Genomic DNA, 18,796 nt, shown 5'->3' with positions numbered 1-18,796 from the left:
AGTTATAGGAGAAGGTGGCTCAGGTTCCTTTGAACCAACTCCAGTCACGCTGCCTCCTCTGCCTCAACCCATGACTGAGGCTTCCTGGGATATTCTTTAGGATCAGTTTACTGAGGATGAAAAGACTAAGCACAATTTAAAGATGGGTCTGCATGATATGATGCTGATACCTCCCAAAAGTTATAAGCTGCAGCATGACCATTTCATTCAAGGATGACCCTGAAGGTCAATGGTAAAGAAAAATCCTCCCTGTGGATAGAACTTGGGCAGCCTATTTGATTTTCTGGAGCAGTAGATTAGCAGAAGTTTGAATCTACTGGTCATTGATTCATGATCAGTTGCTAATGGTTTGGCTTCATGGTCAAGGACTTGGATGGAACAGGAATGGAAGATTGGAGAATTAGTCAGGGTTCACCAGAGAATAGAACCAACATACTTACATAGATAGATAGATAGATAGATAGATAGATAGATAATTTTAAGAAACTGGCTTATGTGATAGTGAAGGCTTTGCGTGTCCAAACTCTAATGGGGTAGGTTAGCAGGCTGGAGATTCTGGGAAGAGTTGCAGCTTGAGTTGAAAGGCCATCTGCCAGCAAAATTCCTTTTTTGCTTGGGGGAGGTCAGTCTTTGTTCTATTAAGGCGTTCAACTGATTGGGCACGGCCCACCCACATTATGGAGGGCAATGTGCTTCGCTCAGAGCCCACTGATTTAAATGTCAATTTCGGGACGTCCCTGGTGGCGCAGCAGTTGAGAATCTGCCTGCCAATGCAGGGGACACGGGTTCGAGCCCTGGTCTGGGAAGATCCCACATGCCGCGGAGCAACTAGGCCCGTGAGCCACAATTGCTGAGCCTGCAAGTCTGGAGCCTGTGCTCTGCAACAAGAGAGGCCGCGATAGTGAGAGGCCCACGCACCGCGATGAAGAGTGGCCCCCGCTCGCCACAACTAGAGAAAGCCCTAGCACAGAAACGAAGACCCAACACAGCCAAAAATAAATATATAAATAAACAAATAAATAGATAAATAAATAGATAGATAAATAAATAAATAAATTTAAATGTCAATTTCATCCAAAAAACACCCTCACAGAAACATCCAGAATAACATTTGACCAGATTTCTGGGCACCATGGCCAAGCCAAGTTGACACATAAAGTTAATCATCACAATCAGTAACAAGAAAGTCTGGAGAAGTATGTGGATGGACCTCTCTGAATGGGTACTTACTGTGAAGACAGTGATGTCCATGTGAACGCCCACCAAAAGGCATCCACTGCAGAGGAGAAACATAGTAATCAGGTGGACAAAATGATGTACTCTACGGATCCTCCTACCCACCCTAGTGCTTGGTCAATGGGCCCATGAACTAAGTGGCCAGGATGGCAGGAATGGAGCCCATGCGTGGTCTCAGCAACATGGACTTCCCCTTACCAAGGCTAACCTGGCTAATGCCACCGCTAAGTGCCTCATCTGCCAACAGAAGAAGCCAGTGTGGGTCCCCGTTATGGTACCATTCCCCCTGGCACCAGCCGGCCCTCTAGGGGCAGGTTGATCACACTGGACCTTCTCCACCATGGAAGGGGCAGAGATTTGCCCTCACAGGACATATGTTGGTAGTGAAGTTTAATGAAAAATACAGCAATAGGAAAGGTTAAGGAAAATAGTAAAGGTTAAGGAAAACCTACAGCAACCAAAAAAGGCAGGATGATTGAGGGCTCAAACCTTTGGGGAATGAAAGTTTAGGTCACTCCTCTAGGTAAAGAACCCTGACCAGCTGAGGTTCTCACTGAGGGTAAGGTAAATACAGAATGTGCAGTGATAGAAGAAAGACATCAATATCATTTACGGCCTTGTGACAAATTACAGGAGAACTGCAGTAGCTTTGCGTATTTTCTATTTGATTGTTACATTTGGATATGCTGCCCATTTGCTTCTTCTCTCTCCTTCTTCCCAATTTTACTTTACACACAAGTGTCAGACCTTAATTTTACATTTTAGGCAACAGAATATTCAGGGGGCTGTTACTAGATTTGAAGAGCATTTAATATAGACAGTCAGGACTTCCCTGGTGGTGCAGTGGTTAAGAATCCGCCTGCCAATGCAGGGGACACGGGTTCGAGCCCTGGTCTGTGAAGATCCCACATGCCGTGGAGCAACTAGGCCCGTGCACCACAACTACTGAGCCTGCGCTCTAGAGCTCGCGAGCCACAACTACTGAAGCTGGCATGCCTAGAGCCCGTGCTCCGCAACAAGAGAAGCCAGCACAATGAGAAGCCCGCGCACCGCAATGAAGAGTAGCCCCTGCTCACCACAGCTAGAGAAAGCCCGTGCACAGCAACGAAGGCCCAATGCAGCCAAAAATAAAAATAAATAAATAAATAAATTTATAATATAGCCAATGATGGATACGACTCTTGGGAAAGGGTAAGAACTTCTTCATTCCTAAGAAGGTTAGCCTCGCATTTAGGGTTATTTTGTTGCTGTACAGAATCCAAATGTGTGTAAAAGGGTGTACAGGCACACCTTGGAGATATTGTGGGTTTGGTTCCAGACCACTGCAATATAGTAAATATCGTGATAAAGTGAGTCACATGGATTTTTTGTTTTCCCAGTACATATAAAAGTTATGTTACATTATACCGTAGTCTAGTAAGTATGCAATACCATTATGTCTAAAAAAACAATGTACACACGTTAATTAATAAATACTTCCTTTTTATTAACAAGTAGTATTCCATGGTATGGATGTGTCACATTGTGTTTAACCTATCGTAAAACCTTTTGTTTGTCTCCATGTTTTTAGCTATTACAAATAACACTTCTATGAACAATCATGTACAGGGATAAATGCCCAGGAGTACAATTGCTGAGCCATATTATAAGTGATGTTTAGTTTTTTAAGAAACAGCCAAACAATTTTCTAGAGTGGCTATAGCATTTTACATTCCCACCAACAATGTATAAGAGATCCAGTTATCTACATCCTCTCCAGCACTTGGGATTGTCACTATTTTTTATTTTACCTGTTCTAGTAATCTGCAGTGATATCTCATCCTGGTCTCAATGTGCATGCCCCTAATCTCTAGTGATGATGAACATCTTTTCTTGTGATCACGTGCCATCTGAATAGCTTCTTCAGTGAAACATCTCTTCATGTCATTTACCCATTTTCTAATTAGATTGGTTTTTTCTCTGCTGATTTTTGATGGTTCTTTATAATATCCTAGATATGAGTTCTTTGTCAGATACGTAGTTTGCAAATCTTTTCTCCCAGTTTGTTGCTTGTTCTTTCATACTCTTAGCATCCTTTTGCAGAGCAGAAGCTCTTAATTTTGATTAAGTCCACTTCATCAATCTTTTTCTTATATTATGTTTTTGGTGAACGTCTATGAAACTTTCACCAAGATTATTGAACTAGCCTTGCATTCTTGGAATAAAGCCCACTTAGTCATGGCAGAGAATTATTTTTATATATTGCTGAATTATATTTGCTAATGCTTTGTTTTGAATCTATAAGAGATATTGGTCTGTAGTTGTCTTTTTTTTAATACTGTCTTTGTTTTTTGTTACCAGGGTAATACCAGCTTCATAAAATGAATTAAAGCGTTGTTCCTACCTCTTCTATTTTCTGGAATAGATTATGTAGAAATTGGTGTTTATTCTTTAAATATTTGGTAGGATTCTCCAGTGAAATCATCTGGGACTGGATAGTACTTTTTCAGGAGTTTTTAAACTACAATTTAAATTTCCTTAATAGATATAGTGTTATTCAAATAATCTGTTTCATATTGGGTGAATTGTGATAGTCTGTATTTCAAGGAATTGGTCCATTTCACTGAGGTTGTCAAATTTATGTGTGTATACTTGTTTATAGTAGCCTCTTAGTATCTTTTTGATGACTTCAGGGTCTATAGTGATATCACCTGTTTCATTCCTGATATTGGTAATTTGTGTTTTCTTCTTTTTTCCTTTGTCATTCTTGGTAGAAGTTTGTCGTTTCATTGATCGTTTCAAAGAAACATCTTTTTGTTTCATTGATTTCCTCCACTATATTTCTGGTTTCTATTACATCGATTTTTTTGCTCATTATTATTTCTGTCTTTCTGCTTGCTTTGGGTTTATTTTGCTCTTCTTTTTCTAGGAGCTAAGCTTATTGATTTGAGAATTTTCCTCTTTTCTAAAATCAGAATTTGGAGCTATAAATTTCCTTCTGAGTACTGTCTTAGCTGTGCCCCACAAATTTTGATATGTTACTTTTCATTTTCATTAAGTCAGCCTCCAGGACACCCAGGGAGGAGAGGATCCTTGTTACTGCCCAGCAGGGTGGGAGCTTCAGCTCCCCACATGGCCTCCACTGTGGAGGGTGACCTTGCTACTACCCAGCAGGGAGGACAGTTCAGGCTCCCCACTTTCCCTTCTCTGATCCACCCCGCTCACCGCTCTGACATGGCGGAAGGGTTGAGGCACTTCATGACAGCCTGGCAAGGGTGAAGATCTAGCCTCCCTACTCTGCCTTGTTGGTGGGCATGGGACCACAGTTTTTTTCTGTGTCGTCTGGCTGGAGTACAGCAGTTATTGTCTACATTTTCTGTTTTGCTAGGCTGTCCCTTTCCTGGTCCTTTGACTCCAGAGGAGGATTTCCTTGGGGCTTTTTGTGTCTGCACCCCCTGCCATTCCCAGGCTGCCAGCTCCCTCAGGACCAAGTCTGGATACATGAGAAAAAAGAACCCAGAGAACTCACTGCTGCATCATCTCACTGGTGTGCAGACCCCAGGCCAGTCTGCCTTCTCATCTCCTTTTCAGAGTCTTATGTTTGTTTCGTACAGGCTTTTAGCTGTACTTAGCAGGAGGAATAGAAACAAGTGTTTCTCCATTATTCTGGATACAGAAGTCCTCTGGCTGCTTTTAAGATTTTCTCTTTATCACTAGTATTGAACAACTTGATTATGCTATGCCATGGTGTTGTTTTCCTCATGTGTTTTGTGCTTGGGGGTTGTTGAGATTCTTGGACAGTGGGTTTATAGTTTTCATCAAGTTTAGAAAAGTCTTGGCTATTATTTCTTCAAACATATTTTTTTCTGTTCCCCCTTCCCTCTCCTCTACTCTAGGAATACAATTACACATATATTAAGTGGTTTGGATTTTCTCCACAGCTCACTGATGGTCTTTTCATCATGTTTAAATCATATTTTACTCTATTTCATTTTGGATAGTTCCTAGTGCTATGTTTTCCCTTTTTTAAGAAAAAAAGTTTGCTGGAAACACTTCTTTGGGGGAGGGGACATTCTCTTCTCAATTAAGAGAAACATTTTTACAGTCCGGAGGTCTTTTTTTTTTTTTTTTAATACCTATTATGCCAAGAATTTATAGGGAATGGGTTCCAACAGCTCAGGCTCCTTTCCACGGTTCTCACAGGTGGAGAACCAATGCCTGCATTTCTCTGGGTGGAGCCGCCTGGGTTTCGGTTGAGCCCAAGTACCTTTTGCTCTGGCTGCCTTCTTTTTTCTGATCATTTTCCTTCACATGTTTCAGGAAGCTATCTCAGTTCTTAGAGGGCTTAACATGCTCAATATGTACATTAATTTTCTTGGCAAGACTCTTGCCCTTGTTTGTTTGCAACAATGCTGGCAGCATGTGGGAACACACCATAGACTCTTCCAGTTTTGCCGTGGGAACAGTGGTGGGCTTTTCTTTTTGAGTAGTGCCAATTCCCTTGATGTCAACATCACCTTTCTTGTAGATTCACATGTATGTGGCCAAAGGAACGGCTCCATGTCTTCTAAAAGGCCTAGAGAACATTTATCTATCGGGAGCCTCTCCTCTTTCCTTTTGTGTTGGTCATTTTGGCAAATTATCAGAAGATAGAGGTGCCAGCCCAAAAGCTAGCGCTATGTTTACAAATTCACTAATCTTTTCTTCTGCAGTGTTGAATCTACCATTAATCCATCTAGTGTATTTTTCATCTCAGATATTGCAGTTTACACCAGTAGAAGTTTGGTTTGGGTCTTTTTTTTTTTTTAACGTCCCTGTCTCTACTTTTTCTTTTTTTTTTTAAATATTTATTTATTTTTTTGGCTGCGCCGGGTCTTATTTGCACGTGCAGGATCTTCGTTGAGGCATGCAGGATCTTTAGTTGCGGCATGCGGGCTCTTAGTTGCGGCATGCAGGATCTAGTTCCCTGACCAGGGATCGAACCTGGGTCCCCTGCATTGGGAGCATGGAGTTTTAACCACTGGATCACCGGGGAAGTCCCTCTACTTAACATTTGAACACACGGAGTACAGTTATAAAAAACTGTTATAATGTCCTTGTCGGTTAATCCTAACATCTGTCAGTTCTGAGTTGGATTAAATTGCTTTACTATTCTGAGTCATGTTTTCCTGCTTCTTTCCAAGCTGGGTAATCTTTGATTAGATATCAGATCTTGTGAAGTTTACCTTGTTGGATGCTAGATATATTTTTTAAATTTTCTATAAACATGATTGAGCTTGGTCTGTGATGTACTTAAGTTACTTGGAGACAATTTTGATCCTTTTGTGTCTTGATTTTACGATTTGTCAGGCAGGACTGGAGCATTGTTTAGTCTAGGGTTCATTATTCCCCATTACGGAAGCAAGATCTTTATGAGTACTCTACTCAATGTTCCACGAATTCTGTGTCTTTCCAGTCAGACTAGTGGGAAGAGGCACTGTTCCTGGCCCTGTCAATCTCTTAACACTGTTCCCTCTAATTCTTTCTGATGAATCTTTCCCTGGTCTCAGGTCGTTGCCTCACAGGCATGCACTACTCAGCACTCTGCTGAATACTCGAGGGGGAACATCTGTAGATCTGTGTTCCCTTTCTGCCCAGGTCTCCTGTCTAGTACTCTGTCCTGTAAACTCTAGCTTCCTTGGTCTCACCAGGCCCTCAGCTCCATTGCTGCAACTTATGGGGAATGCTGGCTTCACCTCAGTTCCCCCTCTCTGTGCCATGGGAGAGGAAACTCTCTCAAAGCATTAATCTGGGGAACCGCAGGGCTTGTCTCATGTGTTTCATGTCTGAGATCCCTGTTCTTCATTGCCTGAGGTCCGATTTCTTGAAAACCATTGTTTTGCATATGTCGTCTGTGTTTTTTGGTTGTTTCACGAAGGAGGGTAAATCCTATCCATTACTCCACCTTGTCCAGGATGGAAGTCCTCTCTCCTTGACGTTTAGAAAGCATAGTTCCCAGACCTCTGCCTAAGTTATGTGTTCCTCTCACTGTGTTTCCCTTCAATCTCTCTGGCTGATGCTTACAGATCTCCTGACTGGGGGTTACGCCAGGCTCTCTTTAGCACGTTCCCTTGATGACACTCACACCCCAGGTTCCATTTATGTCTCTGTGCTGACCTCTTTCTTCAAGCCAGACAAGAGCCGAAGCTCCAGATCCGTGTCTCCAATGGCCCACCCTGCAGAGTCCCCTTGAATGTCCCATGGGCACACTAAATACAACCCATCCAACACTAAGCTCACCATCCTCCCCCCAGACTTGCTGCCTCTCCAGAACCCGTCTCCATGAATGGCACTGCCATCTACCAGGCCAGAGACCTAAGAGTCGGCCTTGCACCTCCTTCCACCTTACTCCCACCTCCTGTCATCACTGAGAGCCATCAGTTCTGCCTTCTAAACATCTCTGGACTTTCACCATCTCTGCCCTACGCCAAGCCACCACTGCTCTCAGCTGCACCACTCTTAACCCAGACACCTTTCCTTGAGCAAAACTTCTCAAGTGCAAGTCTAACCACGGCACCTCCCCCCACCCCCACCCCCGCCCGGTGAGGACTTTCCAGTGGCCTCCTGTGTGCTTAGATAAGGCTCAAACTCCTTTCCGGGGCAAATAAAGCCCTTGATGATCTGCTCCTTTATTAAGTCTTGGGCTTCTTGCCCAGAGCCCCTCATGTGTCTTTATGCCTGGAGAGCTGGATTGTAACTGTTTAATTAAACCACCTCTCCACTAGAATGCCTGTTTTCTAACGATGGAGGTTATGCCTCCTACTACCCTGCGCACAGTCCCATATAGTGCATAAGAAGACAGGGCTGTAAAAGGCTGTAATTTTGCTTAAGAATAACATCTTAAGCAAAATACTTCCGGCCGCAGGTTCCCCATATGTAAAATCGGTGCAATCACCACTCCTCTCTTCACTGATATGGCACAATCAGTAGACAAAAAGAGCTGTCTTTGTCAACCAGCGCGCCAGAATTTGGTCTCCACGCATTTCGCTCAACCATCGGAGCAGGGCCTGGCCCAGATGCTGGGCCCGACGCGGGCGAGGTCAGCGAGGCGCCCAGGGCGCAAAATGTCAAGAAGCACCCCCTTTCGGGTTCATGCAAGCGCACGCCGCCCCGAGAGCGAGTGCCTTCGAGCATGTGGCGTCCGGGGTATCCGCCTGGCTTCGCCGGCGTCAGATCCGCACCCACAGGCCTACTGGAACGCGAGAGAGACTACCCACCCTCGGGCGCTGGGCCCGCCCCCTCGGCAACTTGGCTTCCGGCACCGAACTAGACGCCCTGCTATTGGCCGTTGTCCCGTGACGTCACGAGGGAGCGCCCGCCTCTGCTGACGCCTTATTTACAGGAGCCGCGCGGCGTCCCCCGCCGCAGCGTTAGAACTCCTGGCTGGTTGCGGTCTCTGGGGCGTTGTACCTGCGCTCAGGCGCCCGGTGACCTTGGCCTCGGGCCCGCGAGTCCTATCCCGACAGCACAGGGCGCCAGGTAGGTTAGGTTTAGGCCAGACGGCGGGGTGCACCGGGCCTCAGCTTTCCTCCGGGCCCCCCGCTGAGGGCAGGACTGGACTCTGGTGCCCGGCCGCTCCGACCACACGGACTGGGCGGGCGGGCCCTCTTGGGCGCCCACTGAGTGCAGGGGACGGAGCTGGGCATACAGGGAAAGTGGGGGACTGGCACAGGGGCCCAGGCGAGTGGATGGTGGGACGCGGTCCCAGGTGCAAACCTTTGTCTCGCCTGCGCCTTTGCCGCTCCATGTCCCTGCCTCTTTGCTTAGGGACCCTTTTCCAGAGTCGGATTGAGCTCAGGCTCTGCGGCACAGTGGTTCACTCAGGAGCAGCGGGGCCACTTTCAGGTACCTCGGCAGGTGACTTCACCTCCTTCAGCCTCAGTGCCCCTTCTGTAAAATGAGGCGCTCAGCTTGAGGGGATTGCTAGAGGGCACGGAATGAGAACCTGCAAGGGCCTGACATGTGGGAAGAGCAGTCAGTGGGGCCTGCGGTTATCTGGGAGAGCAGGTGACCAGCCTTATCCCTGAGGCAGTAGCCAGCAGGAGATCAAGTTTTAAGGGCATGCAGGGTGTCGCTGGGCCTCCAGAAGATTTCCTGTTGGAGGTTCCTACTTACCACCACCTCTGGGCTAAAGTGTCCAACTCCCCAAATCCCTAGGACACTTTAGCCCAAACCAAGAACTTCAGTGTCACCTGGACTTGGATTCAAGTCCCAGTTCTTTCCTGTCCTTGGGAACTTGGGCAAATCCCTTAACCTCTTTGAGCCTTAGTTTTTTCATCTGTGAAATGGGACCAACAGTCCCTACCGTCCACAGTGGTCAAGAGAATTAAATCAGCCATTGTAGGTAAAACAAAGTAAGACCTGGCATGCAGTGGGATAATAATCTTAGTGTGTGGAGTATATGAGTGCATACACTTTAGCTTGAACAGCCCCTGACAGTGGCATGGTTGGTGCTTGTGTAAGACAGGAGGGTGGGAGGTTCAAAACTCCTGGTTTTCTGGTTAAACTCATCGGCCAGCACAGTGATCAGATCAGTGACCTGGATCTAATGAGTGTTTAACTGAACAAGGCAGATGGAATCATCAGAGAACCAGCAGTCTGGGATGACCTCCATGTGCTTGAGCATAAAGGATTACTTTTATTTTTTATTTTATTTATTTATTTTTGGCTGCGTTGGGTCTTCGTTGCTGCACCCTGGCTTTCTCTAGTTGTGGCGAGCGGGGGCTACTCGTTGCGGTGGCTTCTCTTGTTGCAGAGCACAGGCTCTAGGCGCGCGGGCTTCAGTAGTTGTGGCTCGCGGGCTCAGTAGTTGTGGCTCGCGGGCTCTAGAGCGCAGGCTCAGTAGTTGTGGCGCACAGGCTTAGTTGCTCCGCGGCATGTGGGATTTTCCCGGACCAGGGCTTGAACCCATGTCCCCTGCATTGGCAGGCGGATTCTTAACCGCTGCGCCACCAGGGAATCCCTAAAGGGCTACTTTTAAAGGCAAGGAACCATGAAGAGGAGGGACTGTTGGGGTGGGGGCCAGACTCAGAAACAAAAGAAGAGAATGGGGTTTGTCTTTACGTGGAGCCTAGAACTCAAAATGGGACCTGAGCCTTGTTGATACTTTCTAAGTGATTTGAGGAGCGAAGGCACAGCCACCCCTCCTGAGGCTGACAATCACCAAGCTTTCCCAAGTAGTGAAGAGTCCAGCCCCTGCTCTTGGCATTTGATCATTGAACAGAGAGTAGCTGAGAGCCTTCTGTATGGCAGGCACAGTGCAATGCACTATGGACTCGGCAGCGAAAGAGACAGCTGTGGCCGCAGAACCCAGAGGGGAGACAGCCCTGTGATGCCTGTCAGGTGTAGACCCTGCCCTCTGTCTGCAGCCTCTTTCCTAGGGCAGCCTGTACTCCAGCACAGGAGCCACTAAATAATTACTGCCTGGAGAGGCAGGCGGGGGCTGCTCCTGAAAGGCTGCGACAGCCTGGAGGGGGTTCTGGCTTGGTCATGTGAGCAGTGGAAAGCATTTTAAGTAGGAGGGTAACAGGATCAAATTGGCTTTTAAAAAACTACCTGTGGCAGCTGTGAAGCCAGTTTCACCTGTGATCTCTTGCTCATGCTGGGCCCCACTCTTAACTAATTCCTAGCCCTGCTCATCTTAGCCCAGCCCACACTTCCTCAAGAAACTAGACAAAGACAGGGCCCTTGATCTACACAGCAGCAGTCCCAATTGCAGAATCCTAGTTAACGGCATCCGTTGTTAACATCAGTCTCCCCTGTAGGTAGGATGGCAGGGCTGAGTGTGTCTGACCTACATTGTTTGCCCGGTGCCCCAGTGGTGCCAGCTACAGCCTAAGCTTTCAGAAAGCACTGGTTGACGGAAGGCTGGAATCCCTGGGACCTCGCTCAGTGGCTGGCGTGAAGTAGTTGCTTCGCTAGAAACGTTTCATTTGAAACACGTGAAATAAGTTAAAACCTGGACCACTTCCCATGTGGTGAGCCAAGAATGGCTCATGGGGCAAAAGGACTTGGGCTGCAGCTTGAGGAGCTTTGGGAACCCCAGTGATGGTTTCGGACTCTCTCCGTCCCCTAGGACCCACTTTTTTCTCCATAGGCTCCGATGCTGGTTTCTGGTAGAAGAAGGTGGCTCACGGCTCTGCTGCAGGCTCAGCGTTGGCCCTTTCAACCCTCCAGAGACATGAGATTGGTGCAGTTCCGGGCACCCCACCTGACGGGACCTCATCTGGGCCTGGAGTCAGGGAATGGTGGAGGTGTCATCAACCTCAGCGCCTTCGACCCCACACTGCCCAAGACGATGATAGAGTTCCTGGGGCAGGGAGAGGCCGCTCTCTCAGTGGCAAAGAGGTAAATCAGCAGGCAGCAGTGCCCTGCCGCAGCTACCCCGTTCCCCCTCCCTCCTCCCACCCGCCTCCTCTTTTGCAACCCAGCCTTCGTTTCTCACCTGTTCTCTTAGTGAAGAGCCTTAGAAATCTTTTATGACAACATCCTCAGTTTACAGAGGGGGAAACCGAGGCCCAGGGAGGATGATTGACTATCCCAAGGCCACACACTTGGTGGTGGAGCCAGAATTCTACTTTGTCACACTGCCTTCCCTGGGGCACTAAGTTCCTGCTTGCCTGAGGGGCTGGAACCTGGGTTCCTAAGAGGCATCTTGGGAAGCTCATTAGGAGAGAGGACTGCAGGAGGTTCTTAAAGATGGTTCTTGGGTTTGGGCTAGATTAGCTGGGGCCTCCCTGAAGCCAGGAGTCCTGTGGAATCTGGTCTGAAGGTGTTGATAAACAGTAAATTAAAAACCACTTTGAGGGGACTTCCCTAGTGGTCCAGTGGTTAAGACTCCGCGCTTCCACTGCAGGGGGCGAGGGTTTGATCCCTGGTCGGGAACTAAGAGCCCGCATGCCGCGTGGTGTGGCAAAAAAAAAACCCAAAAACAAAAAACCACTTTGAGGTGTCATTTTCACATATTTAACTGACAAAAAATACAGATGTTTGACAGCATACAGTGTTGGTAACAGTATTTTTCCCCTACTTTCATATTCTCGCAAGATGAGAAACTACTTCTGTGTCCCTCAGTAGAGAATTGGGTGTATCTCTACTGTGTAGTAATATGCAGCCATACGAAAACGAGGAAGCTGTATACTGTTATGGTGAGATCTCTAACATATATATATTTTTAAAAGGTATATATAATTGTGCTATCATTTGCATAAAAAAAGATGGGAGAAGAGTATGCAGAGAGTGGCTGTGAAGAGCTACGTAGGACACAGTGGTTTTCTCCAGGGCTGGAGCAGGGTGACTAGGAGAAGGTGTAGAAGAGAGACCTTTCCGTTATTCCCATTTGCACCTTCTGAATTCTCTTACATGGACATGTATCACCTAATGGGGGAGAGGAAATCAACACTGGATAAATACAAACAGCGCTCTGATGTCAAAGGACAGTAACTGCGCTTGATTTTCCTGCTGACTCCGATGGTTGATCTAGGAAATACATTTTAAAAACTTGTAGCTGCTGCAGGATCTCCCCAGAGTGCCCCTCTCTCCTGCTCTGGTCTCTGCAGAGCCCTGGCTGCCCAGTTGCCACTCCTTCCACGGTCAGAAGTGACATTCCTGGCCCCAGTTACACGGCCAGACAAGGTGGTGTGCGTGGGCATGAACTATGTGGACCACTGCAAAGAGCAGAACGTGCCCGTGCCCAAGGAGCCCATCATCTTCAGCAAGTTTGCCAGCTCCATCGTGGGGCCCTACGACGAGGTCGTCCTCCCTCCCGAGAGCCAGGTTGGTGCCTCCCCACTGTCCCCCCGAGTCGCTGGGGCCCATCACACAGGTGCTCAGCCTCCAGCCTAAAGGAACCACCTGTTGCTCAGTAGTGCATTAAACAGAAACTCCAGGGGATTATACAGTAATAAGACTGCTCTCGGGGGGTGGGGTAGGAGAAGTTAATTTATATCTTTTCCTGATTACAAAAGTAATATACTTGCATTTAGAAAATTAATAAAATACAGATAAACATAAAGAAAAGTCACCCATGTTCCCACTGCCCAGGGCTTGCAACATTTATGTTTTGCTGTATATCTTCCCAGTGTTTTTCTGTTCCTGTTTCTATTTATACTGTACATATGCCTACCATTTACTTAAGTCTCCAGCAAGAACATTTTTCATGCCATTAAATATTCTCCCCTGACATTTTTTAGGTTACTGCTTAGTTTCCTATTGTATCAATGGCCATAATTTATTCAGTAGTCCTCATATTGCTAGATAGGTTGTTTCCAGTTTTTAGCCTTTATAAGTAGTGTTGCAGTGAACCTCCTTATAGAAAAGACTATACACTATGCACATCCATGAATGTGTGATTATTTCCTTTGAATAAACTCTTAGAATTTGAATGTCTTTGTCAGAGTGTAGGCAGGGTTTCAAAAATCAGCCAAAGTGACCTTAAGAAAAGTTGCAAAAGCAATTTATATGTCTACCAGTAGTGTATGTACCCTTACTAATACTTTCAAATTTTTAGTTTAGGAATATTTTGGAAATTACAGGAAAGTTGAAAAAAAGTACAGTGACTACCCACAGACTCTTCCCCTGGATTCACTGTTAACATTCTGCCGTATTTGCTTTTCCTCTTCCTCCCCCGTCCCTCTTCCTCTCCTTCCCTCGTGTCCCACAGGCACACACACACTTTTTTTGGAGGGGAAGTGGGAAGAACCTTTGAAAGTAAGTTATAGACATTAAGACAGTTCACTCATAGAAACTTCAACCTGCATCTCCTAAGAATAAGGACAATGTCCTCCTACATGACCATAATACCATTATCACAACTAAGAAAGTTAACATGAGTAATATCTAATATGCAGTCCAATTGGGAATATTCCCAATTGCCCCCAAAGATGACTTTTAATTTGGGTCCTGTTTTGTTTTCTGGTTTTGGTCCAAGATCAATCAAGGTCATACATTGTATTTGGTTATGTCTCTTTAGTGCCTTTTATCTAGAACAGGGATCCACAGACTTTTTCTCAAAGGGCCAGTTAGTAAGTATTAGGCTTTGAGTGCCAAATAGTGTCTTTTGCAACAGTCCAGCTTTGCCATTGTGAAGTATGAAAGCTGCATAGCTGATACGTGAATGAATGAATATCGCTGTGTTCCAGGAAAATTTTGTCTACAGTAACAGACAGCAAACAAGCAACGATTTGGTCTGTGGGCCATAGCTTGCCGGCCCCTGATCTCAAGCAATTTTTCCCCCTGCCCTTTTTTATCTTTAATGACACTTTTTGAAGAAACCAGGCAAGTTGTCTCATAGCATGTCTCACACTCTGGACTTGTCTGGTTGGTTCCTCACGATTAGATTCAGGTTAAACATTTTTGTCAAGTTCTACACAGGTGTCTTAACCTGTTCAGGCTGCTATTACAAAATACCACAGAATGGATGGCTTATACACAAGGCATTTAATTCTCACAGTTCTGGAGTCAAGGAAGTCCAAGATCAAGGTGCCAACAGATTTGGTGCCTGGTGAGGGCCCACTTCCTGGTCCATAGACGACTGTTCACTGTGTCCTCACGTGGTAGAAGGGAGCTCTCTGGGATCTCTTTTTATAAGGGCACTGATCCTCTTCATGGAGGCTCTGCCTTCATGACCTAATCACCTCTCAAAGGTCTCACCTCCTAATACCATCACCTTGGGGGTTAGGTTTCAGTATATGAATTGGGGGGTGGGGGGGTGGGACACAAACATTCAGTCTGTAGCAACAGGTGTGTACTTGTATTGCATCCCACTGGGAGACTCTTGTCGGGCCCTGAAGTTTGATCCCTTAGTTTACTTGATGCTCATGTGACCTCTCCATTGTAAAGGTACATTTCACTGTGGTAATTAGTAAACAGTCTGCAGGGTAGACATTGAAACCATGTGACTATCTTATTGCCTCACAATTTTTCATCCAGGGATCATCTGGTCATCCTTACCTGAATCCATTATTGCAGTAAGGGTTAGAAAAAGGTGATTTTTTTCTGTCTGTCTACTTTCATTAGCTGGTACTCTGAAGAAACACTGCTTCCCTCCTTTTTTTTTTTTTTTTTTTTTTTCTTTTTTTAACCCATGTCCCTTTAGTATCACTGTAAATTCCTGATTTTTAGTTTTATTCAATATGTCATAGTCTATCATTTACATTCTTTTTGATACTCAAAAGGTCTCAATTTGGCCAGTGAGGGCCTTCAAGATGGCCCCCATCTATATCACTTTCTGAGTACTTCCTTGCTATGGCCAAGCTATTACAGGCTCATCTTGTACTCTCTGTCTCAGACTTGGAATTAGCCATTTCCCCAAGGAACCCAGTTCTTTTTTGTGTTTCTGGTTGTTACTGTTAGAAAGAGCAGTCAGTTTGAAAGGCTAAATTGTTATCTATTTTTTTTTTTTAAAGGTTGACTTGCACATTTCATTGTATTTATTCATTTATGGCTGTGTTGGGTCTTCGCCTCCGCGCGAGGGCTCTCTCCAGCCGCGGCAAGCGGGGGCCACTCTTCATCGCGGTGCGCGGGCCTCTCACCACCGCGGCCTCTCCCGCTGCGGAGCACAGGCTCCAGACGCGCAGGCTCAGTAATTGTGGCTCACGGGCCCCGTCGCTCCGCGGCATGTGGGATCTTCCCAGACCAGGGCTCGAACCCGTGTCCCCCGCATTGGCAGGCAGATTCTCAACCACTGCGCCACCAGGGAAGCCACTGTTATCTGTTTTATAGGGCACTTTGTGGTTTACGGAAAGGGCCGAGCATGTTTTCCTTTTTGTGGCCATGTATATGTATTCCTTTTTGTGAATTGCTTATTCAAGCCTTTGGCCCACATTTATTCTGGCATGTTGATCTTTTTCTCGTTATTATTTGAGTTAGTGCGTTAGAGCATTTAGAGTAGTGCCTGGCACACAGTAGGGTTAGCTGATGTTACCTGGTATTCATCCTTTTCTGGAAGTATCAAGAGTGACTCTTAAACTCCCTACCCGGACAAACGCTGCTCTTCTGCAGCCGCTCGGAGAGCTCTGCCTGCCTCTCGGGGTGCTGCCTGCCACTGCCCAGTTGATGGGTCTGCACGTGATACCTCCCCTGCTGTTCACTCCACTCTGGCTCGAGGTCTTACAGATGGGGGCCGGCAGCCAACCCCACCGTTAAGAGGCCCTGGCCCTGAGGCGGTGTGTAGCCCCTCGGCAGAGGAGCGGGGCCCAGAGCAGGCAGCTCACTGCTCGTTTCCCGCTCTGCAGGAGGTGGACTGGGAGGTGGAGCTGGCCGTGGTCGTTGGAAAGAAGGGCAAGCACATCAAGGTGAGGTGGGAAGGGCAGTGCCGTCTGTCCCCGGCATTGGGAGGTGGTTGGCACCTACCTGCTCCTGACCCTGCCTTGCCTCTCATCCACCACCTCTGGCCACTAACATGGGACCAAGGCTTTGAGATCCTTTGTTACAGGGGTTGGTGTCATGATTTAACCTCCAATCTGGCGAAACCCCCTGCCCCCCGTAGGCCACAGATGCCATGGCCCATGTGGCTGGCTTCACTGTGGCACATGACGTGAGTGCTCGTGACTGGCAAATGAGACGCAATGGAAAGCAGTGGCTGCTGGGAAAAACCTTTGACACCTTCTGCCCCCTGGGCCCTGCCTTGGTGACCAAGGACAGTGTAGCAGGTAGGTCTCTGACAGCCCACTTGGTGACTCCTCTTGCTCTTAGATACATCAGTGAAGAGAAAGCAGCTTTCCGGGAAATGGGAGTGAGGGGTTTGGCTCCACGTGGGCCCCCTATCCCCAGCTGCCCTTTCGTTGGTTGCTTATATTAGAGCAAATTTCTCAACGTGGGCCATGAGTTCTCCAGTGGGCCCCACCCTGTCCCCTCACCCCATGGAGAGCCACAGTTGCAGAGGTGGTGAATCTGCATTCATGAAGTGAATGACGAAGCACAGTGCTCTCAGGATGGGTGGGTCAGGCTTCCTCCAGCTGCCACCATCTGGGAGAGTCTTGAAGTTGGAAAGAAGCAGAGCTGGCCTTTGAGCATCACAGAGAACGGCTGTTCCAGAGGCCCCTGCACCTTCACCGTGCCCTTGCTGCTTGTAGCTGCTGCTGCCTGCCTACACAGTGGCTGGGTGAGGTCCTGTGAGAGCCAGGAAGAGAGACGGTGCTTAAGAGGGCAGAGCACAGCCATCTGGGCAGGACCGTGTCCATGCAGTTCAGCCTCACGCCACCCCGTGCAGTCAGTCATCAGAGAAGTTAAATGGTGATCCCTGTGGGGCGGGGGGTGTTTATGAATGTGTAAAACACCAAAAAGTTAAAAGTACTGTCTACTCGGGACAGTATTACAGGTAAGCCTTCAGGTGCAGGAGTCTTCACTACTCCTGCTTGTGCTGTTACCCTGTTGCTTTATAGATGCCAAGTCAGCCTCTGCTGTGGTTAGACATCTGTTTCTTAAGGCAGAAACAGCCATTTTTCTCTCCCCCTTGAGAGTCTGGAACATCCCCTCCTAAACCCACCCAAGGGACCACTGGCAGGCACTCTGCTCTGTGGTGGATACAGGGAGGCCTGCGGAGGCCAGTGTCCACACACAGTCCCAGGGCAGGGAGCGCCAGGAGCAAGCACAGGGAGCCCAGCAGACGGCCCTCTCACCTGGCGAGTCACAAGGCCTCCCTGTGCTTTCATTTTCCAGCTGATTGTTGGGAGGGGTTGGAGGGAAAGAAGGGAGAACCCCAAAGTGTTGTTTTTGCATTTCAGATCCACACAACTTAAAGATCTGCTGCCGAGTGAACGGGGAGGTGGTCCAGAGTAGCAACACCAACCAGATGGTGTTTAAGACAGAAGAGCTAATAGCCTGGGTCTCCCAGTAAGTGGGGTGGAGCCCTGCCCCCAGACACCCACCTGGAGGCTAAACCGAGCACTCCATGGCAGGCTGTAGCCACCTCGGCCCCTGGTCTCACCTGGCCCTTTTGCCCTAGGTTCGTCACTCTTTTCCCAGGGGACGTCATCCTGACTGGGACCCCCCCAGGTGTTGGTGTATTCAGAAAACCTCCTGTCTTTCTCAAGGTAGGTTGGCTAAATGAGGAAAGGAAGAAGGCCTGGCAGGGTGGGCTCAGACTTGAGAAATCCAGGCCTGTGTATGTGCTACACCAAAGGACTGACAGCCTCACGGCCCACTCTGTTGCAGAAGGGCGACGAAGTCCAGTGTGAGATCGAAGAACTAGGTGTCATCGTCAACAAGGTGGTGTGACGGCCTCTGCCGCAGGCCGCGGACTTACGACGAGGTGGGGGCATCCGTTCCCACTGAGCCCAGCACAGGGAGAGGCCCAGTGCCAGCCCCTCTGAGTTGCTCCCCTTCCAGGTAGACGGGGAGGAGATGGTGCTCTCCTCCTCAATAAACTTCTTTTTGGCTTCCTTTAGGATTTGTTTCAAGGAGTGAGATAGGGCATTCTCACACAGTGGGGAAGGAAAGAGCAAATACACACAATCACACCAAAAAGACAGACACTGCTGAGCTTGGGAAAAGAGGACTCATCCAGTCCTCTCGTTTATCACACCGAAGGATGCAGAAAGCA

At 47.6% G+C, this 18,796-nt stretch overlaps 1 protein-coding gene across 3 annotated transcripts; it reads left to right on the top strand.

Annotated features, from left to right (window-relative positions):
* Positions 1-8,574: 8,574 nt before the first annotated feature.
* LOC102997597 (fumarylacetoacetate hydrolase domain-containing protein 2A) lies at positions 8,575-18,640 on the top strand. 3 transcript variants are annotated; one of them, XM_007197356.3, is made up of 8 exons: positions 8,575-8,733; positions 11,351-11,601; positions 12,813-13,029; positions 16,488-16,547; positions 16,742-16,904; positions 17,979-18,087; positions 18,220-18,287; positions 18,409-18,640. In XM_007197356.3, the coding sequence occupies exons 2-8, from the start codon at positions 11,357-11,359 to the stop codon at positions 18,429-18,431; spliced, it is 885 nt and encodes a 294-aa protein (XP_007197418.2). In that variant the 5' UTR covers positions 8,575-8,733; positions 11,351-11,356; the 3' UTR covers positions 18,432-18,640. The 3 variants fall into 3 exon arrangements, with proteins under 3 accessions (XP_007197418.2, XP_007197416.2, XP_007197417.2); XM_007197354.2 differs by having other exon boundaries at positions 8,576-8,733; positions 18,200-18,287; XM_007197355.3 differs by having other exon boundaries at positions 8,580-8,733; positions 11,330-11,601; positions 18,200-18,287.
* Positions 18,641-18,796: the final 156 nt, after the last annotated feature.

Source organism: Balaenoptera acutorostrata, chromosome 12 (genome assembly GCF_949987535.1).
Source record: "Balaenoptera acutorostrata chromosome 12, mBalAcu1.1, whole genome shotgun sequence".
Lineage (NCBI taxonomy): Eukaryota > Metazoa > Chordata > Mammalia > Artiodactyla > Balaenopteridae > Balaenoptera > Balaenoptera acutorostrata.
This window is presented reverse-complemented; position numbering and strand designations above follow the sequence as displayed.